This window comes from Mytilus californianus, unplaced genomic scaffold (assembly GCF_021869535.1).
Source record: "Mytilus californianus isolate M0D057914Y unplaced genomic scaffold, xbMytCali1.0.p SCAF_3, whole genome shotgun sequence".
In the NCBI taxonomy this organism is placed as follows: Eukaryota; Metazoa; Mollusca; class Bivalvia; order Mytilida; family Mytilidae; genus Mytilus; species Mytilus californianus.
The window spans coordinates 10,364,712-10,390,552 of record NW_026262679.1 but is presented as its reverse complement, the minus strand read 5'-3'; the positions used below and the strand labels follow the sequence as shown (position 1 = coordinate 10,390,552).

At 31.6% G+C, this 25,841-nt stretch overlaps 1 protein-coding gene and 1 long non-coding RNA gene across 3 annotated transcripts; both read left to right on the top strand.

Moving 5' to 3' along the window:
• Positions 1–541: 541 nt before the first annotated feature.
• On the top strand, positions 542–25,841 carry LOC127733945 (drebrin-like protein B). Of its 2 annotated transcripts, XM_052243428.1 has the most exons (13): positions 543–673; positions 3,508–3,563; positions 4,726–4,838; positions 8,135–8,209; positions 9,596–9,736; positions 10,746–10,823; positions 11,276–11,362; positions 15,389–15,508; positions 16,057–16,137; positions 17,658–17,764; positions 20,643–21,034; positions 21,707–21,874; positions 23,955–25,841. In XM_052243428.1, exons 1-13 carry the CDS (start codon positions 591–593, stop codon positions 24,092–24,094), a joined length of 1,641 nt encoding a protein of 546 aa, XP_052099388.1. In that variant the 5' UTR covers positions 543–590; the 3' UTR covers positions 24,095–25,841. The 2 variants fall into 2 exon arrangements, with proteins under 2 accessions (XP_052099389.1, XP_052099388.1); XM_052243429.1 differs by lacking the exon at positions 11,276–11,362 and having other exon boundaries at positions 542–673.
• Positions 17,813–19,068, top strand: LOC127733946 (uncharacterized). The gene is made up of 3 exons (XR_007997306.1): positions 17,813–17,851; positions 17,939–17,967; positions 18,026–19,068. It is a non-coding gene; the product is annotated as an uncharacterized LOC127733946 (long non-coding RNA).

Here is a 25,841-nt window from a genome sequence, read left to right as displayed (position 1 = left end):
TTAAAGACAATTAATATTGCCATTAAACTATACATTTATTTATCACATGTAAATATGGAAATAAATTTACGCTTGAATGCGTTTTTCCCTCTGCTTTCAGGTGACTCATCACCAGATGTGACCACCTATAATGTAACAAAAGATTCAAAATAATCTGATCAGATACTGAGTTAATCAGTATTTTTTAAAAGATAATGTGTGAAATAAAACCTGCCATCTTTGTCCCTTCGCATCAAATATATACGTGTTCAAACAGAACGTTGTTTATTTCGTTGTCTGATTATTTATCAACAAAGGCTTAGCTTGATTCTTAATATCAAATTGTTCTGTAATTAGGTTTACTCCGGTTCACTCACTGCATTATCATTCAATAAAATTTCAAATTTGAGATCTATGATGATTTGTATTAATACAAAACGATATTGTTTATGCAAATTTTGAAAATATTTCTTAAAAGGAACAATTTGAAAAAAGATGAACTAAACATTTTGAAAGACTTTCATATTGTCAGAATCAAAAAGTGCCAATAACTACTTCCGTCGGTTAGCACAGAATTGGTGACGTATTACACAAGCACCTGCAAAGGGAGGATGGCGATAGATTTGCGGAAAAATAAAGAAGCCCTTTTACAGGCTTATAACGAAGTAGTCAGTGATAAAAATAATGTAGATTGGTGAGCATTTACACTTTTATATGTTTTGTTAAAAGAGGTTTACTAATCTATGCAATTACACAAAAATATCGGTATAAATTTTCAAAAGACTTCCGCGTGAAGTGACGGATGATTCATTATATTATTCATACAATGTCCGAATTGAAATTTGCCTTTGAATTGTACGGTTTAATGTCCTTTTGATATTTCTTAGTAATATGTAGACAAATCAAACATGTACAGGATAATTAGAGCTACGATTCTGTCTGTATTTTTATGTGTAGCAGTGTTTCCCTTTACCTAGTAGATTTATAACTGGCAATTAATTGCCCTCCATTAGCTGCACTAGTGAAGTACTCCTCTATCTCAGTTGGTAGAACTATGGCCTACTATGCCAGGGGTCATGGGTTCAAATATCGGCTGGTACAGTAATTAATTTTTTTGATAGACAAATCATGGTCTCCTGTTACAAAATTGGTGCACACAAAAAAAAAACACAGTTAGAAAAAATAATACGAAACCTAGTCAGGAGAAATGTTGAAGATATCATCAATATAGTACAATGATTCTTTGAGGTGGGGGAGTTTAGTGGTGCTTCCCTTAACTTTCTACTAATAGTAGACTTATAACCGCCCTCCATTAGCTGTGCTAGTTAAGTACGCCTTTAGCTCAGTTGGTAGAGGTTGGTATTTCTTTCCTTCCACCATAATAACAAACTCTCCGGTGTCCTAATACTTCCTTGGTGGTGTGGGTTGTATACAAGTTTGTGACACATCTCCATTAATCCTAATATGGAGTGTTACAGGGATTCCACTGTACCTTTTCAGCTTGAGGGTTGGTTCGAACAGGCCATAATCTTGACGGCGAAATGACGATTTAAGTCGCCAAAGAATTTTGAAAATCGCTAAATCTCGCCGGCCGACTGACTTCATAGCGAAGTCAAATCGCTATCAAAATCGATAAAACTTGTGATTTACAAGTCTCACAGGTAAAAAAAATGGCGGCTGACAAGGAAACTCGAGATTTTCGAAACGACCCAGGACTAATACTGTAAACGATCAAATTAAATAAATACAACGGCGACTTTGAACATCCTCGGATATAACATGTTTAACTTTCAAAACTGTTCAAACGGAAAACTGACCGTCTGTTTAAGTTATGATTTTCATCTGAGGATGTTGCGTAATCACTCAGCTGATTTGTTTTATTTTTATTACCTACACGAGTCGATCAATTTTACTATTCGGTTGGTAAAGGGTGTGAATTAACGGTAGATTTATTATACTCATTGAATAAAAATAGAAATATAAAAGGTAGAAAGACAGCTGATGGAAAAGGGAGCTACCATTTGATTTTTATGGGGGGGCTAGGATGAAATTTGAAAAAAATAGCCAGGACAGGAGTTTTGAGTAAAAAAAAAGGCAGGATGAGCAACTTGGTATAAAAAAAAGGCAGGATGACAATTTGTGTAAAAAAAATCAGGATAAACTAGTAAAAAAAAGGCAGGACCGAATAGAGTAAAAAATAAAAAGGCAGGACAGAGATTACAACTAAAAAAATAAAGCAGGACAAAATTTTTCATCCTAGCCCCCCCATAAAAATCAAATGGTAGCTCCCTAATGTGATTGCAAACGTACGACACTCGACCAGATTGTGATCAGCAGTGGATTTTTTCTCATGACCACTTCGTTGATATGGATGATATTTTTAAAAAATGATAGAAATTAGCTCTTTATCCGATAATTAACTTGAGATTGAAAGATACTTTCATTTATAGACTTACAATGTCTACAATCTTTAACGATAATCTCAATTTACTACAACTAACATAAATGTCCTGGACATTCAATAATGTTTTACAAAACAATGACAAGTGGTGATATAAATTAAATTCCCAGTCATGTGAAATTCATCATATTTTTCTGGAGTTTTAAAAATAAATTGAGGCAGATGCACATGAATTTAATGCATCATAATCTTGATAATATTACTAGGCTACTCCCTCATGTCCCAATCAACAAATTTTATTTAGAACACATTATGGTATCCATAAATAAATAACAACTATATATTGTTTAAACCTTTTTATTAAGAACTTTCTATATATACATTGTGTACAATAACATATGAAAAAACTGCAAGTACATCTTTTATTGAATATAAAACAATTTCCTTAGTGATAAGCTTGAAAACACGATGCAACCGAAACGGTAATGGAATCTCACGTCTCCAAGAAGTTGACCACTTCTCCCTTCTCTCTCATGGAAGGAGAAATCACTTCTCCCTCTTCAAAATCCTAGATTAGGCCCTGGGTTCGAAAAATGAAGGAATTTGTGTTCATACGATACATGTTACAACAATAGCAACCAACAAGAGGGCTTCTACCTGAAACCTATCACTATTTCAATTTTACAGTTTACTGAACATGCTGAACATACAAGATAAATATGGTGCACATTAGACTATCAATAGCTATTTTTGTAGTCTAACAATATGATTCTTACCTTTAGTCTGAGACAATCATAATGTTAAAAATTTGCCAAGTAGTCAATCTCTTCAGCTAACATGTATCCTTCAAGATCAAGGAAATAGTTCAAGATTAAATCAGAACCAAGCACATGTAGATGCAAACTCTTTTAAGGAGTTCTTGCCATTAATAATGATTTTTATTCAATTTGATTTTATTTTTTGAAAACTTTGGTGGATAAAGAAAAACTGTAAACCATTGTTAAGAGCAAAAATGATCACCCTGACAAGATCTACAAATTGGTAAAAATAGCCAATGAAATTTGATATTAACATATGTATATTTTATTAGATTTATCATTACTCATATGAACAAATTGAATTTGCAGGGCAGTTTTTGGATATGAAGTTCAGACACCAGTCCTCAAAGTTGTGGAAACTGGAGGTATACTATTTATAGAGTAAAATTAACAATGCTACTTTGTATTAACATTAAAAATATCAGTTTCAAAATACACACATTTATAACCTTAAATTAGAAGATAAAACAATAAAAACTTGTCCAAGCATTGCTACAATGTATGTTAACTTAATATAACTATGTTGTTAAGCTTGATGATACAATCATAAGAAAAGAAGGCCATTGAATATGAAAAAAAAATATCTTAAACATTCTCCCTTATACATGTTATATGAATCAAATGGAGATTTGTGTAAATGTAAATGGGGCAGAAACCCTACAACTAAAGTTGACCAATAACCAGATACCTTAGTGAATATATGTGTACTAAATACATGTATTGTGTACTATACATGTATTCTATAATGGTTATATCTTACCACTAATTGATTATTGTTGTACAGTGTGGAGTAGTTGTAGCAGTGAGGGTTTAAATTGGATATTAAAATTACAAAAGAGAGCTGCTTGAATAATACTAGAAATAGACCCTTTCGCTTCTTCTGAGCCCTTATTCAAACACATAAACTGGATGCATTGAACAGAGAATAAACTATCACAAGTTTGTGATGACATTTAGGTGCATCAATAAATTGAATAATGATGCCCCATCATATCTTACTAGCAAGTTTCATTATGTTCAAACAGAAATCCATACTCCTTGAAAAATGCTGTTCAAGAAAACCTCATACTCCCTAAACCAAAAAATAGAATTGTTCAAGAAATCTTTTATGTATTCTGGACCATTCTTGTGGAACAATTTGCCAATATCTTTACGCAATATTACAAATGTTATTTCTTTCAAATACAGATCATTTATTGAAATCAACCAGTTGAAAAAATATTGAATATTAATTATTTCATTATGTTTTTTTGTTCATAACATTTTATGCAGTTGTATTGAACATTATCATTATACTTGACTTTTATACTAATGTATGCCATGTATATGTTTGCATTTTTGTTTATGCTTTTTCTAAGATGAGGGCCTCAGGGATGATTGGTTATATATAGCTAACTGTGTAACCCTCTTAAAGTATTGTTGTTGTTGTTGTACTTATATGATGGAATGGAGTTGTAAGAAAATTGCAAACTGTTATTTTAGACTGAATTTTATTGATTGTAAAAATAACTTAATTGTAAATTGTAGAAGGTGGACTTGAAGAGATGTCTGATAGTCTGAATGGTTCCAAGATCATGTATGCTTACTGCAAAATACTGGATCCTAATACAAATCTACCAAAATATGTACTCATTAACTGGGTAGGTATCTTACAATGTTTGTTGGACCCTCTAAGAAATCTACTAAACTATGCATTTATGAACTGGGTACGTGTCTCATCCTGAACCCTAGAAAAAATCTACCAGATTATGTATTCATGAACTCAGCAGGTAACTCCTTTAGGATTCATATGTTACACTATGATATTAGAATATTTACACTTGGAAGTAGGACAAAATTTAAGCCAGACAAAATACCATACAATACTAAAAAAAAAACACGCTAGTAAAGGGAACCCTTAGTATTGATTGATTGATTGGTTGGTGTTTATATAATTAATGCCGCATTCAGCACTATTGTGCTATTTCAGAACAGTCAGTCTTAATTGGTATTTGAAGCCGGAGTTGGTAACCGGTAGTACAGATCATCCATAAAATTACAGTAAGATCAGGCACAATAGATAATATTATACCACAGATTGGCAACAGTAAGATCAGGCACAATAGATAATATTATACCACAGATTGGCAACAGTAAGATCAGGCACAATAGATAATATTATACCACAGATTGGCAACAGTAAGATCAGGCACAATAGATAATATTATACCACAGATTGGCAACAGTAAGATCAGGCACAATAGATAATATTATACCGCAGATTGGCAACAGTAAGATCAGGCACAATAAATAATATTATACCACAGATTGGCAACAGTAATATCAGGCACAATAGATAACATTATACCACAGATTGACAACAGTAAGATCAGGCACAATAGATAATATTATGCCACAGATTGGCAACAGTAAGATCAGTCACAATAGATAATATTATGCCACAGATTGGCAACAGTAAGATCAGGCACAATAGATAATATTATGCCACAGATTGGCAACAGTAAGATCAGGCACAATAGGTAATATTATACCACAGTTTGACAACAGTAAGATCAGGCACAATAGATAATATTATACCACAGATTGGCAACAGTAAGATCAGGCACTATAGATAATATTATACCACAGATTGGTAACAGTAAGATCAGGCACAATAGATAATATTGGCAACAGTAAGATCAGGCACAATAGGTAATATTATACCACAGATTGGCAACAGTAAGATCAGGCACAATAGATAATATTATACCACAGATTGGCAACAGTAAGATCAGGCACAATAGATAATATTATACCACAGATTGGCAACAGTAAGATCAGGCACAATAGATAATATTATACCACAGATTGGCAACAGTAAGATCAGGCACAATAGATAATATTATACCACAGATTGGTAACAGTAAGATCAGGCACAATAGATAATATTGGCAACAGTAAGATCAGGCACAATAGGTAATATTATACCACAGATTGGCAACAGTAAGATCAGGCACAATAGATAATATTATGCCACAGATTGGCAACAGTAAGATCAGGCACAATAGATAATATTATGCCACAGATTGGCAACAGTAAGATCAGGCACAATAGGTAATATTATACCACAGTTTGACAACAGTAAGATCAGGCACAATAGATAATATTATACAACAGATTGGCAACAGTAATATCAAGCACTATAGATAAAATTATACCACAGATTGGCAACAGTAAGATCAGGCACAGTAGATAATATTATACCACAGATTGGCAACAGTAAGATCAGGCACAATAGATAATATTATACCACAGATTGGTAACAGTAAGATCAGGCACAATAGATAATATTGGCAACAGTAAGATCAGGCACAATAGGTAATATTATACCACAGATTGGCAACAGTAAGATCAGGCACAATAGATAATATTATACCACAGATTGGCAACAGTAAGATCAGGCACAATAGATAATATTATACCACAGATTGGCAACAGTAAGATCAGGCACAATAGATAATATTATACCACAGATTGGCAACAGTAAGATCAGGCACAATAGATAATATTATACCACAGATTGGTAACAGTAAGATCAGGCACAATAGATAATATTATACCACAGATTGGTAACAGTAAGATCAGGCACAATAGATAATATTATACCACAGATTGGCAACAGTAAGATCAGGCACAATAGATAATATTATACCACAGATTGGCAACAGTAAGATCAGGCACAATAGATAATATTATACCACAGATTGGCAACAGTAAGATCAGGCACAATAGATAATATTATACCACAGATTGGTAACAGTAAGATCAGACACAATAGATAACATTATACCACAGATTGGTAACATTATACCACAGATTGGTAACTTTATTACATGATCTGTGTGATTTTGTCTAGATGCCAGTCTGTTGATATGCGTCTCTAAGCACTCATTCCCAGCATCTCTGAATCACTTTCATTTTTTATGCATTCTGAAACCATAAACTGAATGGAAAGTAAGAATATATACAATTGTGTATCTCTCTTAAATTGTAATTGCCCATTTCCTGTAATTTTCAACAAAAACATTAAGGAAATATTCCTCTTTTTGAGAATTCATTTATGTCTGAGAAATAATTATATCCTGTATAAAATTTTTATGCTTTCTTTAAAGCATATTAATCAAATATAAGTATCTGATAGTATGCAGGTTTACAAATATTGCATTTATGTCTGAAATAAAACACATTATGTACGAATTTTTATCTTTTGTTTAAACCATATATAACATATATAAGTGTATCTTTGACAGTATACAGGTATACAAATATTGCGTTAAGTATGAAAACATTTCTTGCTTTTTATTAAAGTATCATTGACATATTTATGCCATTTGATTAAATGAGTGTTTTATACACATGATACATTATGATTACATTATAAGAGTACAAGATAGTATACTTAGAGTACATGACATATAACACTTTGCTGTAGGCTATAGTATAGTTAAGTCATCACCTTATCATACCTTCTACCAGGAATGTATGTTATACCTGTCAATATTACCATTACAAGGTGGAAAGATTACACAGTAATACCAAATATCTGTCACTTAAACATTTGTTAAATTCAATTAGAAGATTTTTATTTTTAAATTTCAACTGATTCCATTTGATATAATTGGTTATAAGTATTTACAGATGCCATGATGTTAGATAGTCAAATCAAATAGACGCATCAAATAAAAAAAAATATTTGTTAAAATATACTTTTTCCTTGTTATTTTCTTGAGAAGGGCTCCCTGACCAAGATATTTGATTTTAGAATATTTAATTTTTAAAATGTATTTCCTTCTGACAGAGAAACCCTTGACATTGAGTGACCAGGAAATATGATTCTTCTTTAGAGATTTTGTTTTATGTACTGCCAGACAATAACTCTATATAACTTTCTTTGTAGCAAGGTGAAGCAGCACCAGAATCAATGAAGTTTAAATGTGCAAATCATTTACCAGATATTCAGAAATTCTTCAGGGTAAGAAAGATGTTTGGTAAAACTGAATAAATACTGAACACAATACACACAAATAAATGTTTGTTAGCTACATATATCTTTACATTACCACCCAATCATAAAACACTTAATCATACCTTAAAACACATACACATATTTGTGAATGCAATATTTTTTAGGGTTTGCACATAGTTGTGAATGCTCTATTTTCTAGAGTATACATGCAGTTGTGAAAGCTTTATTTTGTAGGGTATACATGTAGTTGTCAATACTCTTTTTCTAGGATAAACACATAGTTGTGAATGCTCAAATATAGGGTAAACACTTGTTGTGAATGCTCTATTTTCTAAGTAAACATTAGTTATCAATGCTCTTTTTTATAGGGCATACACATAGTTGTGATTGCTCTATTTTATAGGGTATACATGTAGTTTTGAATGCTCTATTTTTTTTTTAAAGGGTATATATGTAGTTTTTAAAGGGGTATTAGCTGTCAAATTCATGTTCACTAATTTGACCAAAATTCTCATATTTTATTTATGTAAAAATAAGGAGTTGTGGTATGATTGCCAATGAGACAACTATCCACCAAAGTTCAAATGAAGTGGATGTAAGCAAATATAGGCATCCATACATCCTTCAACAATGAGAAAACACATACTGTATGGTCGGCTATAAAAGGCATGAAAAATATGAAATAATTCAATTGAGAAAACTATCAGCCTAATTTTTGACAAAACAATTTACCAAAAACCAATATGACTACAGCATACTAAAAGGTACATCCAAATTACAAAAAGACCAAAAGAAACCATTAACAATGCATGGACTCACTGTAATGTATCAGCATATTGTAGGTATTGTAGACCAGACGCCATCTAATTATCCATCAAGATAACCTCCAAAGACTGCCGACAGTCAAATAACCTGATGTAAACATAAATATAAATATAATTAGATAACGAGCACATGCAATCAGACTATACTTGGTCTGTTTGATTTCATGTTATAGGTTAAAAATATATGCAACTCATCGTTTTACCTATATAAGAATCATTTTTTGTTGGCAAAATCAGTCAAGGAAATGGTTATTCCTGGTGGCTCCTTTGTTTCACTTTTCAATGTTGACATTCTTTTCTTTGTAATGAAGGAACTACACAATGAACACATGTGCACCATCTCCACTAAAGGTCAAATTAAAAGGTTGCATGAATATGGATTCAAATAAGTTGAATTATTGACTTGCAATAATATAGCAATGATTTTTAGTTTTTTTTTGACGAAATTGACTGCTTAGAGTGAAATATTTGTTCTATATTTCGCTTTTATAAATGTGGGGGGAAAAAATCATAATTTAATTTTTTGTCTAATTCGTAGCTTATGCCCCTGTAATGTTCCTTTTTATAGGGTATACATGTAGTTATTAATGCCAGAACAGAAGAAGACATAGATCCAGATGATGTTACAAAGAAAGTAGCAAAATCTTCAGGATCAAACTACAGTTTCCATAAGGAAAAACCAAAACCTGTTGATAGTCCAACACCTGTGGTTTGTCATTTCTTATTTTTTTCATATAATCTTCTGTAGGGATTATGATTGCATGTTTGATAAAGGAAATGACATTTCATTAGAGTATATTATTTGCATTTAACTACTACACCTTTGGTAATTTCCATTCAATTGAAAAATGGGAATTGGCAAAATGACTTCCAAATTGGCTACCCTAAAGTATTCATGAAATACAAAAAATGTATAGGAACTTAAGTCTTTTTTTGCAATTTGACATTTTGATAAGAGCCGAATTTATCGCTGTTCACTATTAAAAACACCCTTTTCTTAAATTGTTCTTAAAGGTTCCAAAAGCAGCAAAAATGTTAAAATCCATTATATCCATAAATTAAAGATTTGTTGATTACCACTCTGATCTTGTTTTACAATGTGATATAAAAACCTACTTGCACTTTATTGTATACAATTTGGACTGGTTCACAGACATCTAAAGTAAACCAAGGATTCATTAGTTCTTGGGAAGAAAAACAAATAAATGAAATTGATTCTGACAATACTGAACAGTCGAAACAACTGCAAACAATGATAATGTTTAAATGGATTGAACTTATTGAATAGAACTTACTTTGTACATTTATAAAACTTTGACCCTTGAAAAATTTGAAATTAAACCTGATATAATATTGGTCATATAACAAATAACCAAGGACATGGAGAAAATCCCCTTAAAATGAGACAATGTCCTATAGAAAATAATCACCTGTATCTAACACAGTCACCAACCAAATTATTACTAACAACAGTACAGAATAATCTTTGTCAATGGAAATGTCAATAAAATTCTATATTTGTGGTCTACATGGTCTAGATGCTTATTACCAAACCAGCCAAGAAAAGCCCCAATAGTATTTTAAATCTAACATACACAAATCACTTAAAATAACCTGTAATAATTTTATCAGCTTTCCATAAAGTATAAGTCACATTATTTTTTCTTCATGTAAAAAGTTAATGTGCTTTAGAATACAATTTTGATTACTTATTGTAGGGATCAGTTTATCAGAGAACAGTTGCAGCTAGAGATATAAACACAAAACAGAGAGATCAGTTCTGGGCAGAAAAAGAGGTAATATCATTTCATGATTCCCAAATTCAGTACAATGTTGTGATATATTCAAACATTCCTTAGTTATCTCCCTTATGCAAGGATCCATTTTCTTTGTCACATAATTATTGGGAAGTATCCTGAATAAAATACCAACAAAGCCAAAACCATTTCCAAAAGTGTTTATTGCTAGTCAAAGCTATGCACAGTTCTCCCAGATTTACCTTCATTAATAAAAAAAGATACCTTACCTATAGTTTATCTACACATTAACCTTTAACCTTATCACATGAAAGACATTGTACATGTACTACAATAAAAAAAAACAAGAAAACATGCTTGTCATCCCCATCAATTGCTTGATGAAAACACAGGATATTTGCTGAAAAAATGGACCCCAAAAGGGTAAGGTTACAATATACTGAATAGTGTTAATTGATGTAAAAATGTTTTGTCCATCAATGAACGATCAGAAAGAAGAACAAAGAAGAGTAGAAGAAGATAAGAAGAGAGCAGGGTTAGAAAAAAAGAGACTGGACCAAGAGAGGAGGGATCGTGAGGTAACATAGTGTGTTGCATGGCTTCACTTTGTTTCTTGTAGATGTATTAAATGTAGTGCATGCTTATCTTGTATTGTTTGAGATTTATTCAAGGTATTTGGTCACATTTTCTTATCTTTTATATATTGGTTTTATTTTCTTATCTTATATACTTATATATTTGGTGTCTCTTTTTTATACTGTAAACAATTATTTGATCATTTATTAATGCAACTCATAAAAAGGTGACTGAAATGGGAAATTTCCTAATGTGACATAGATAAAGGTCTCATTGAAAAACTGTTAATTCAGAAATGTTTGCATGCATTTATTATAATTGTGATTTTTGAAAAATGACACAAATGCGAGATTAATTTAAATTATTGTGATTTCGGGGAATGCTGTAAAATATAATGGTATGAAAATTTTAAATGTAAATTTTATCAAAATTTAAAATGCAAATTTTTATTTTTGCTACACCTATCCTGCCTCAATTTTTGCAATAATAATTGAATCACAGAAATTTCTGATTTTTCAGTAATCATGATAAGAATATTTACATGAGCTTTTTTTTATGCCCCCGCCGTTGCGGAGGGGGCATTAAGTTTTACCCTTGTCCGTCCGTATGTACGTACGTCCCAAAGTTGGTTTCTGTTCTCTAACTTAAGTTTGCCTCAACCAAATGTTATGAAACTTATACAAAATGTTATAACCACAAAACACAGATCAAGTTTGAATATTGGTGGCACACACTTTAACAGTTCTAGAGTTATGCCCCTTTACAAATGGAAAAATTGCTGAATTTTTTTGTTTACATTCTCTAACTTTAGTTTGCCACAACCAAATGTTATGAAACTTACACACGATGCTTATTACCACAAAATACAGATCAAGTTTGAATTTTGGTGGTGTCATTTTAACAGTTCTAGAGATATGCCCCTTTACATATGGAAAAATTGCTGAATTTTTCGTTTCCGTTCTCTAACTTAAGTTAGCCTCAACCAAATGTTATGAAACTTATACATAATACTTATTACCACAAAACTCAGATCAAGTACAAATTTGGGTAGCATCACTTTTACCGTTCTTCAGTTATGTCCCTTTATAAATTTATATGATATGCAAGCAGGGGCATCATCTGTGTCCCATGGACACATTCCCCATTTATTTAAATAATGTGTGAGTTCAGTTGTATTTTCTGCATTTGAAAATAAGATTGATTGTCTTGTTTACAGTATATGATGTATAGTAGTATTGAAAAAGGTGTTGTCCATCAGTCTGTTGTAAAAATATCTTTTCTGAATGCAAGTTGAACATGTTTCAAAAATACTAATTTCTTCTTAAATTTCATTTGTGTATGTTAGATTTATTTGTTAGCATGAGTATTTTACATTAACCTGGAGTGGAATGATATTCTACTAGTGTCACTTTTACTAATACTACTAATTTGATATTTTTTAAGTGATAGTTATTCTTGACTAATAATTAATGTTTCACACATCTCTTTTATATAGCTCAAGAATTTAGCCGCATAAACTGTACAAATCTCATCTCACCATGCCATGTATTTATTTATACAGAGATATCATTTTAAAAACTCAAACACGCAGTCACTGAGACCCCCACTTGCGTTATCAAGTATTTGTACTTACGAACAAAAAAATCTTAAAATCAGCAATAATCTGAGAATTAGTCATGCCTTGTACAAATGTCAGATATTTTGATATAATTTTGGTGAAAAAATAAAAAAGTACCTTATTTCCTCATCTGAAATTATGAAAACTGGCCTAAGAAAGTAAATTTAAATTTTATGTGGCCTTAGAGTATTTAAGTAGAATTGTAGTTGTGTGAGGCTATTTACTTTTTTGCCATCTGTGTATTTACTTATAGAATTTATACATATTTATAATAGATATTGTTGTTATAACATTTTATTTTGTAGTGTATTACGCAGGCATGGGGTAATGCAAATTTGTAATTGTAATGCATGGTAATGCATTACATTTTTCCAAGTAATTGCATGTAATGTGTAATGCAGCAATTTGTGCATTACATGTAATTGTAATATAATGCATTTCTTTAGAAAAAAGTTGTGTAATTTCATGCATTACATGGCATTACATGTCATTACTTTTTTCACATACAACATCTTTAACATATTGTTGGAGTTTTAACTAAACCAAATTTAAGATTTCTTGATTAATTAAGAATATGTTAATTTTAATTAAGGTCTATGTTTATTTTATAATTAGGGAAGTAATTCACAGTAATTAAATATTTCGTTTAAAATTTAAAGAAAAACAACAAAAAATGTATTTATAAAAGTAAAGTCAACATTAAGTTAAAATAATTAAAAATTGTAAAAGTCAAATTAAATAGACTTTTTACATGTATACTTATATTCAATTCATGGAACAGTTACTGCATATGCTAGAATCTTTTGTGACTTGTAGTTGTTTTTCAAAATGTTTAATTTTTCTATTCACTAATAAAATTTTCAAATGTAATGTGTAATTCAAGGCATTACTTTGCAAAAGTAATTGTAATATAATGCATTACTTTGATAAATGCATGTAATTGTAATTGTAATATAATGCATGGTTTGGTCAAAGTAATTGTAATATAATGCATTACATTGCAATGTAATTCGCCCCATGCCTGGTATTACGTTGTCCGACAACTTTTTTTTATTATGCCCCCGCCATAAACATTAAGGTTTATTCTTGTCCTTCAGTACGTCCCTAAGATGGTTTCTGTTCTCTAACTTTAGTTTGTCTCAACCAAATGTTATGAAACTTATACCATTGCTTATCACCACCAAACACAGATCAAGTTCAAATTTGGGTTCAAAACTCTGTTAAATTTGTTCATAACTATTCTCAACAAGTGAGGATGTAGAGCTTGATATATTATATTTGGCACTTGTCTATTATTGAAGACCATATGTGGACCTCTAGATGTTTTGTTTTATTTGGTATTCCTCGACTACAAAAGAAGGGGGACATAATGTTTTACGCTTTGTGTGCATCCATTTGCACGTTCTATATCAAGTTAAAGGTTTGTTTAAAATTAGCTTCAATGAAGTTTTGGTCACATCAACTTAAAACTTATGATTTGAACCTTTTTAAGATATATGCCAAATTTTGATTTTGACCTAGATTTTTCAGATCACTGACAATGGAAATCTGATGGCTAGACATGGTGTCCTATGGAAACATTCTCTTTTTTTTTATTTTGTTCAAGTCCAACTCTTTGAAACATAAATCTCCTTTTATTCATAATTATTATATTATAAATTATGGTTTTGACTTTTCAGTTCACTGACCATGGAAATCTGATAGTGTGGTCAGGACATGGTGTCATATTGGAACATATTTATTACATTGTTGAAGTCCCAACTTATTGAAACACAAATCTCTTTTTATTCATAATTATTATATTATAAATTATGGTTTATAGCCAGTCTTTCCAAATGATACATTTTGACAGATCAACACAGACATAATTTTTACAAACCTGATTCTACCAAGTATCAAGCTTGGATTTTCATAAACTACTCAAGTTACTTTCTTACTGAGATTATAGTCTTAATTATTAAATTTTGAAAATGTTTTATTAAATTTATTTATTGTTTAGAAATACATTATATTAGTAAAAGTTATGACTCTGTTGAAAAAGAAAAAAGTTTGAGTATTCATATACATTTTTCTTGAATAAATAGCAGAAATTAAAGCAGGCATAACCTTTAATAAATAATTACTTTTAATTTTGTTAGTTACTTTGATAAGCATAACATATACATGACATGGTCTTTAATAGTTTATAAATGCAATAAAAATTTTGAATTCTATTCAATATAAGGAAAACATATGTTTGATTTTTGTATGTATTATGTATTTTCTATTAACAATCTTCCATAGAAAAATTAATTTTAAAGATTTCATGGATGAAGAATAGAAATTCAATTAATATTTCATACCTTTTTTTCCCCACAATAGTTTTGCAACATGCAGTTAAATAAATACTGGAAAACTATTTTAATTTTAGAAAAAGGAGGCAGAAGACAGAGATAAACAGGTGAAAGAGAGAATGAAAGTGGTTCATGAACAAAAAGTTAGAGAACGAAGAGCTAGTCAGATAGATAATGAAGAAGAAAAGAAAAGATGGGTAAATAATTATTTAAAACATGCTTTACTGTTTTACACATTTTTCCTTTGTATATTTTGGATATTGTCTCATGTACAATTATTCCATATCTATTTTTTACTATGGTTTCAACAGATAGTTTTTTTTGCAAAAAGTATTCCATATCTTGACAAAAAAGAGTAAAAAGGTCGCAAGGAAATTATTTTGATAAGTTGAATCACATGCACACATGATGATGTCTGCTTACTATTTCTCAGTTAATAGTCGGGATTCGTTGGGCAGCAAAATTGCGTAATCACTGTTGATGTTTCCAAGATATTTCCAATGTTTGTTTTGAAACTGGTATTGCATTAAAATAGAGATAAAAGAAATGTGTTGGAAGCATTGCCAGCATCAATTGGGATTTGACTGTCACAAATCTGCATTTGACACTGGTGCCGCTTTAAACAGAAAACAGTTATTTCTTTATTTTATAATATTAGATTGTTTTACATGTACGAATAACGTTATTAAATTTTGAAGCACCCATTGTAAGTGTATTCTTATTCTCTTCATTGGTATATTTATAGGAAGTTGAACAGAGCAGACAGGTGATGGATGAGGAAGAAAGGGCTCATAGGAGTGAAATAATGAGAAAGGAAAGAGCTGCTGTAAGTCCATACATGTGTATCAATTACCATGTCTGTTAACATTTTATTTTTTTTTCCAATTCTGATGATTATAAGTTATGAAGGTTTCAAGCAAATTAAGTAGGCTATAGGTATGTCAGCATCAACTTTGAATCAATCTATGTACCCTTTCACAAACCAGAATTATTTATTATTTTGGTGTGAACAGACTTTCAAATGACATATTTACTAGGATTATTTCAGTTAAAACAACCATAGAAACATAGAAAGTTCCTGGTATTAACATAACTACAATGTAATAAATACACTTATAATGTTATTATTCATATAAAGCTAATATACACTTTGTTTCAAACAGTTTTTACATGAATAAAAAGAGATATTGGTTATAGTCAATGAGATATCAACTAGAGGATACAAAATAACAAGACATCTAGATGTCAAAATATGGGATATATCCAGATATAAGCTGACTTAGCAACTGGTTGTCCAATCAAAAGCAGACATTTTCCCATAAAATAATAAATTTTTAATATATCTAGCTGTTAATTTCCAAGGCTGAAGCTAAACATTTATAATTACAGTAGATGTTAAACCTTTATTTCCCGTGACTGACGGAGATGGGAATATTTGTTCAATTAAGAAAATCGTATTTCCTGAGGGCATCGCCTGAGGGAATATTATTTTTTGAGAGTGAAAAAATGTTCACTCCCTAAGCTAAGGGAAATACGTTTTATTCCACTGCCTTTACTTTTTTACTTCCTGAAAATAAAATATTAATTTTGCATATTATTGTATCATATTCGCTTGCTTTTGTAACTAATCACCACATAAACATTGATAAACAATACAGATCAAAAGTTAATCATTTATTCTATGACAAGTTCAAGTTTAAAAAAAAAAAATTATGTCTGAAATAACACAATAATGACTATTCTATTGCTGTTTTAAAAAAAAAAAAACATGTTCAAAAAGTTATGTACATAACTGTGCTTAATGTCAGACAAGGTAGTTCCGATGTTCAGAGGGGAATATGAAGTTTTTTTATACTTCACATTAAAATGCCAGATTTTGATTGGCTAATATGAGGGAGATAATTTACTCTATCCGATGGCTCAGCGGGAGACAATTTTTTTAATGTCACCCTCTCGTGCAGACTTATCAAAATGTTGATAATTTAAAGGACAATGAAGCTAATTGATATCAATAATTTTAAAGACAAATTATTGCTCAAGTTCTATATTTTGGCTTAAGAACCTTTTCTTAGATTGTCAAAATAAAAAATACAACTTACTTCGCTTAGCTATCAATATTTACATACAGTGGAATAATATAATTTAAGGAAGTTTCTACTTATTAATTTTTATATATAATCCTTTCAACATGTCTGTTAAGAATGAGTATCCATTAGACATATCCTTTCTTTTGTGAGGAAAGAACATTTGAACACATTGTTTTAAGATAAATCGATAAACTAAATGATGTATTCTTGAATGTGGATTTTAAGAACACAAAATATAAATGAACTATAAATTTTATAGGAGGCCACTAAATTAACTTCCTCATCAGCCTCCAATGCCAGACAGTTATTTAAGAGAAGAGAATCACAAACAGAAGAAGATTCAAGACGTGCACCACCACCTCCAAGGTAATGTAGTTCACACCACCACTTCCAAGGTAATGTGGTTCGCACCACCACCTCCAAGGTAATGTAGTTCACACCACCACCTCCAAGGTAATGTGGTTCGCACCAATACCTCCAAGGTAATGTAGTTCACACCACCACTTCCAAGGTAATGTGGTTCGCACCACCACCTCCAAGGTAATGTAGTTCACACCACCACCTCCAAGGTAATGTGGTTCACACCACCACCTCCAAGGTAATGTAGTTCACACCACCATCTCCAAGGTAATGTTCTTCTAGTTCACTTATTCACTGATTCAAAACCTCCCATGTAATGTAGCTCTTCTGGTTCACTGATTCACTGTTGTGGGCATTTATTCTATCACTTCTTTGCTAATCAAATAAATACAATTTTTAAGTAGAAACGGATAAACTACTAAATGAAGCTTTCTTGAAAGATGAATTTTCTTACAATCATGGCAACTCTAAAATTATATAAATCCATGATATTTGAAGATTCTGTAAGCCAAAGAAAATGTGTAAATCTAGTGGCTAAGCATAGGATGAGATTGTAAATCTAGTGGCTAAGCATAGGATGAGATTGTAAATCTTGTGGCTAAGCATAGGATGAGATTGTAAATCTTGTGGCTAAGCATAGGATGAGATTGTAAATCTAGTGGCTAAGCATAGGATGCGATTGTAAATCTTGTGGCTAAGCATAGGATGAGATTGTAAATCTAGTGGCTAAGCATAGGATGAGATTGTAAATCTAGTGGCTAAGCATAGGATGAGATTGTAAATCTAGTGGCTAAGCATAGGATGAGATTGTAAATCTAGTGGCTAAGCATAGGATGAGATTGTAAATCTAGTGGCTAAGCATAGGATGTAAATCTAGTGGCTAAGCATAGGATGTAAATCTAGTGGCTAAGCATAGGATGTAAATCTAGTGGCTAAGCATAGGATGAGATTGTAAATCTTGTGGCTAACCATAGGATGAGATTGTAAATCTAGTGGCTAAGCATAGGATGAGATTGTAAATCTAGTGGCTAAGCATAGGATGAGATTGTAAATCTAGTGGCTAACCATAGGATGAGATTGTAAATCTAGTGGCTAAGCATAGGATGTAAATCTAGTGGCTAAGCATATGATGTAAATCTAGTGGCTAAGCATAGGATGAGATTGTAAATCTAGTGGCTAAGCATAGGATGAGATTGTAAATCTAGTGGCTAACCATAGGATGAGATTGTAAATCTAGTGGCTAAGTATAGGATGAGATTGTAAATCTAGTGGCTAAGCATAGGATGAGATTGTAAATCTAGTGGCAAAGCATAGGATGAGATTGTAAATCTAGTGGCTAAGCATAGGATGAGATTGTAAATCTAGTGGCTAAGCATAGGATGTAAATCTAGTGGCTAAGCATAGGATGAGATTGTAAATCTAGTGGCTAAGCATAGGATGAGATTGTAAATCTTGTGGCTAAGCATAGGATGTAAATCTAGTGGCTAAGCATATGATGTAAATCTAGTGGCTAAGCATAGGATGAGATTGTAAATCTAGTGGCTAAGCATAGGATGAGATTGTAAATCTTGTGGCTAAGCATAGGATGTAAATCTAGTGGCTAAGCATAGGATGAGATTGTAAATCTAGTGGCTAAGCATAGGATGTAAATCTAGTGGCTAAGCATAGGATGAGATTGTAAATCTAGTGGCTAAGCATAGGATGAGATTGTAAATCTTGTGGCTAAGCATAGGATGTAAATCTAGTGGCTAAGCATAGGATGAGATTGTAAATCTAGTGGCTAAGCATAGGATGAGATTGTAAATCTAGTGGCTAAGCATAGGATGAGATTTTTGTTTCAGTTGTTGTAGTTAGTTTAGTTTAAAATGGAACAAATAAGATAAATATAGATTTTACGCTTTCATCAAGTGTAAAACTATATTTCTCTATTAGAGACAATAAAATTTTCATAATTATTACATAAGGATTGTCTAGCTTTTTAAATATTTAACATTTAACTGTTGAAAGTGGAGAAATAGTGTATCACACAAGTTTTGGTGGTGGAATTTGTTTCGATTTTAAACTAAATGTAGACAAAACTTTATCTTTATTTTCCAATTGTCTGCGAAAAGATGTGTTCTTTATATGTGACATGGTCGCCTTTTTTTGTGACGTCACATTAGGAAATTAAATGGAAAGCAAGAAAATTTTACTTCATAATTGAATTTAGACCAAAGAAGAACTGAGATCAAATGAATCACATTGATTATTAAAAAAATAAACAACCAGTCAGAAAAAGGGTAAATTGGGTAAGAATTAGAGAACAGCTTTTGATTTTGAAAATTTTTGATATTTTATTCCAGAGTTATGGGATTTTAATCTTCAGCTTTAAGGTAATTTTTCACATGTCACTCATTAGCTCTTTTTTTAGATGGTTGTTGGGATTCATGAATGTAGACTCTCTTTTGATTTTTAAAACTTAATGGTTTGATTTTCCAGAGTTATGGGACTTTTAACGGTCATGTTTTAGTCAATATCGATATTCTCAAGGATATCCTCATGGAACTTATTCTACAGGGCCATTTTATACTTTTATACTGACTTCTAATTAAAAACCTTCTAAACGTTCATTTTATTCTTTCTTTATGCAAAAGAAGGAGATATCATATGTTCCTAGTGTAGCTGTTTATTATCATGGTATAATCGAGGTACTGTAAATGTTTCTTTTAAAAAATACTTTTGAAACAAAATCTTACCATTCCTAATAGTTTATATTATTATTTAAAATGAAAAATAATATGATATGAATTATTTTGATATTTATATATATTACAGTATGACCTTTAATTGATATGATATCTGAAATCATGTAGAAGAAATATTCATGTTTTATTAATTGTTATAGGAAGCTGAGAGGAGAATTCCTGTCTCAAGGAGAAGACAATGAACAACCAAGCAGAAAACAACCAATACAGTTACCAAGAGAAGAAGAACGAAGTCCACCGCCTGGTCGGCAGCCATCACCTCCAAGGCGACAGCCATCACCACCAAGGCGGCAGCCATCACCACCAAGACGGGAACCATCACCTCCGCCAAGAGAACCATCACCTCCACCAAGAGAGCCTTCACCTCCTCCCAGGGAGCCATCACCACCACCCCGTGGTCCTTCACCACCCAGACAAACATCCCCACCCCCATCAACAGAGAGTACACCCAAATCCAGAAATTTGTTAGCAGAAGGAATGCCTCAGAGACAAGATTCCGATGGAGAACAAGATGTGGATGTATGGGAAGATGGTAAGATCATATTTCATTTTAAATTTAAAAATCATGAGGGTTATTCATGGGGAGGAAAAAACAAATATCTGTACATGTCTGATGTAGATCATAAGTAATTCATTGAAAAAAGAGAAATATATTTACTCTATCTTATTAATTTATAAAAAGAGAAATATATTTACTGTATCTTATTCATTTATTGTGTCAACAGTTTTATTGAAAATTATAAAAAAAAAATGATTTCTTGAAAACAATAATCGATAGAGATCTTCAATTCATTTTGTTGGTCTTTAATGTTGTAATGACCTCTGAGTGATGGGCCATTTGTTTGGAGAGTGTGAGCAGAATCCTGATTTTGGGGGTAAATAGATAATGTGTTCCTAACACTAAAATAAACTAATTTTTTTTGTGAAATTTTTTAATTTTTAATTGTTTTAACTATGTGTTCATTCTGTTCATAAGAAAATTTGAATTGTAGCCAATATCTTGATTAGAAAATGGGCATTATAGCACTAAATCATTTGAAGTTTATTTGAGTAGATGACCTTGATACACTGTAATACTAAGGTGAAAAGTAGATTATGTATACTTTAAAAACATACTAAAATGATTGAATTCAAGATTGATACCATTTAAATTGTCTGTGTTTGTTTTAACAGTTTCAAACATAATAAATACTTTAATTTTCAGAGCCAGAAACAACAATCCCAGCTGTTCAACATGAAGAAACTGTTCAGTATGATGAACAAAATTATCAACAAGAAGAACAACCTACAGAAGACCAACAATACACAGGGGCACCAGTAGTAACACCAGGTGGCACTGTGACAGTTACAGCATTGTATGACTATCAAGCAAGTAAGTAAACATAATAAAATAACAGGAGAATAATAAAAAGAACATTGAATTGCTTCCAAGCAGGTAGAGTAATATATGACAGTAAACAGAGAATCAGCAATGCAGGGATACAGTCAAATCATTGTACAGCTATCAAGCAGGTATGGTATCATGGCAGTAAACAGGGGATCAGCAATGCAGGGATACAGTCAAATCATTGTACAGCTATCAAGCAGGTATGGTATCATGGCAGTAAACAGGGGATCAGCAAAGCAGGGGTACAGCCAAATCATTGTACAGCTATCAAGCAGGTATGGTATCATGACATTAAACAGGGGATCAGCAATGCAGGGATACAGCCAAATCATTGTACAGCTATCAAGCATGTATGGTATCATGGCAGTAAACAGGGGATCAGCAATGCAGGGATACAGTCAAATCATTGTACAGCTATCAAGCAGGTATGGTATCATGGCAGTAAACAGGGGATCAGCAATGCAGGGGTACAGCCAAATCATTGTACAGCTATCAAGCAGGTATGGTATCATGACAGTAAACAGGGGATCAGCAATGCAGGGATACAGCCAAATCATTGTACAGCTATCAAGCAGGTATGGTATCATGACAGTAAACAGGGGATCAGCAATGCAGGGATACAGCCAAATCATTGTACAGCTATCAAGCATGTATGGTATCATGAAAGTAAACAGGGATCAGAAATGCAGGGATACAGCCAAAGCATTGTACAGCTATCAAGGAGGTATGGTATCATGACAGTAAACAGGGATCAGCAATGCAGGGATACAGCCAAAGCATTGTACAGCTATCAAGGAGGTATGGTATCATGACAGTAAACAGGGGATCAGCAATGCAGGGATACAGCTATCAAGGAGGTATGGTATCATGACAGTAAACAGGGGATCAGCAATGCAGGGATACAGCCAAAGCATTATACAGCTATCAAGCAGGTATGGGATCATGACAGAAAAAAGGGATCAGCAATGCAGGGATACAACCAAATCATTGTACAGCTATCAAGCAGGTATGGTATCATGACAGTAAACAGGGGATCAGCAATGCAGGGATACAGCCAAAGCATTGTACAGCTATCAAGCAGGTATGGTATCATGACAGTAAACAGGGGATCAGCAATGCAGGGATACAGCCAAAGCATTGTACAGCTATCAAGGAGGTATGATATCATGACAGTAGACAGAGATCAGCAAAGCAGGGTGGCAGTTAATGCATTGCATTACTATGCAAACAAAACAGCTAAAAAGTGTTGGATATGGAAGCAAATTTAATGCTTCTGATGAGTTACCAGATTTTGTCATTGATAAAGATATCTCAAATAAGGATACATTTCCGTTGAAGTAGACTTGCTGAATATATTGGTATTTGCATAGAATGATAAACCAAAATGATCCTTACAATAGTCAAAAGATTAACACAAATGCCTGAGCCCATGAAAGTAAAATTGTTGTCTTGTCAATGCATTCTGTATTTTCCACGGTAAAATACCTGCATAGGTGACTCTCCTATCTTTAGGTCAATATCATGTTGCAAATAGCCAATTTATTTACACAAGTTTAAAAATCTCTGATAGGGAATAACATTAATATAATTAAACATAAAAAATGGTCAACTCTTGTCACACAATCTCATGTCAAAGGAAGTTAATATATTTTTGTTACAGGCATTATCTAATTCAAAAACTGCAGAACATAGGGGTAGAAAACGTTCAGATTATGCAAAACCAGTCGCACATGCAACAACATTTAATGCCCCTGTAGCATCAACTACTGTTACTAGTACCATCACAAATCCATTATACAATCCAACAGTTGCAACCATCTCCACACAGCTTACTTCTGACACCATAATGTCATCATACTTCCAAGCTGCACACATATTCATGGCAAATCTTATAACATATATCACTAACTCTGGAAATGAGTAAAGAAAATATGAATGTTTTAGCTGACTATCTCATTGCAAGCCTCTCTCACTTCCTTAATTTTATATAAAATGTAAGCATATATTTGAATAAAGTAATGAATCCCAGTATAACTTTACAAATGATTATATTTTCTTGTTACAGCTGATGACACTGAAATAAGCTTTGACCCTGGTGATATTATAACTAATGTAGAAATGATTGATGAAGGATGGTGGACAGGTACTGGACCTAATGGACATACTGGAATGTTTCCTGCTAATTATGTGGAAGTCATGGAATAATTTAAATGTGAAACAAAGATTTCTTAAATAATTGGAATACATTACTTATTACAGTATTTATTGGAAATGTTTTTTTTTTTTTTAAATGGGATTTCATATAATAATTTAATACCAGGATTTTTTTATAATCAAGTTTTATTGAAATCTGACATTGCAGTAAAATTCTTTTTATTTGTGAGATTCAAAGTTGTGGATTTCATAGGAAAAAAAACCCATTTCCAAATTTGAGTAATAAATTGGATATTTTACTTGTATGAGCATTTTTCACAAACATCTGAAAACAACTAAATGATGTAAAATTGGGATCTAACCATGATAACACAAGAAGTACTTAGAATTTTATCTAGAGCTATCTAGTTGTGATAATTGTCACAAAGTTAATGTTAGTTGTATATTTGAGATCCTCCATGTACTTTTATATTTTGTTTTGTAACCAGATCAACAGGATTGATCACTTTACAGACATTTGCTCATTTTATAGCTATATTAAGCTTTGCTTCATTTTATACACTGACTGAATGTTTACATGTCAAAAGGATTTCTGACGACAATGATTATGAAAATTATAATTAACAATTAGAAAAATATCAATATATCTTTATGGCCTTTTCTTACATATCAGACATTTTAGAACAGTAACAATTTACAAGATTTTTGTTTACTCTAGTTTTTTAATTTTTGTTTCTCATAAGGGCGTATAAGACAATTAAACTCTGTGGATTAAACATTTGAATATCAGTAAATTTGAAAACCTTCTTCATTATTGACTAATTTTATTTTCATAATTTACTAAAGTATTGACTGATATTTTTGTTCTGGCAAGCTTTTTATGTTACTTGATAAAAATGTATGTTTTCATATTCCTTATGATTCTTTCAGTTTTTCTGAAATTAGATATGCCTAATAGAAATATTCATTGAAATCCACATTGACATATTTCAGGGTTGACCCATTTTTTTTTCTACTTTTAGATAATTTTAATCATATTTGATTTTGTCATTCAAAGGAAACATGATGTAAATTTTGAAATTAGTTAAAATAAATGAAATTCATGGTTGCTCTATTGCAATCTTGATCAGTAGATTTTTTTATGATTAAGTTATTTGTTAAGCACATCTGGCATTGTCATTATATACAAACTACCATAAAAGAAATATTTTTATTTTATGGTTTCATGATTTGCTTGTAAACGTATGTTTTCATTACTTTGCATTTGATATTTATTCACCTAAGTGTTTAGATTGTTTTCAAAATAGTTACAGAATTGATGTGGGTAAACTGTTTAAATGATATTATTTTTAATTTGGAAACATGAATTTTAGGTTTTTGCAAGGAAAAATCAACATGTCTAAGGTATATCAGTACTATTCGCAGCATTTTTTAAAAAATGGTTGCTGTATTTAAATTAATGACTGCATACTACTAGTGCAAAAGAAATCTATACTTTGCATATTAAGATAGAACATAATATAAAAGCCTTTTGCAAATAGAAGTTGTCTTTAGTACTTGTCATATTTGCTGACACCTTTTTATGGTATATACATTATTTGTATTAGTTTTATAATCAGTTTGTATTACTGAAAGCTTGAAGAGTAGATGTTGAAATACATGTATGTTCTATGCAAATAAATTATTGGTGCATTTTTAAAGAATTTCATAGACATTAAATTTGTTGAGAATACATGGTATGTAAATGATGTATGATGAAACCACTACAATGATTTTGTAAATAAACAATTGTAAAGTC

Bases quoted from the DNA above. Each gene is read 5' to 3' on its own strand.
- LOC127733945 (XM_052243428.1), top strand. From the start codon at position 591: ATGGCGATAGATTTGCGGAAAAATAAAGAAGCCCTTTTACAGGCTTAT. The intron at 3,564-4,725 runs GTATACTATTTA...TGTAAATTGTAG, and splicing joins CAAAGTTGTGGAAACTGGAG to AAGGTGGACTTGAAGAGATG. The intron at 15,509-16,056 runs GTAAATAATTAT...GTATATTTATAG, and splicing joins AAGAAGAAAAGAAAAGATGG to GAAGTTGAACAGAGCAGACA.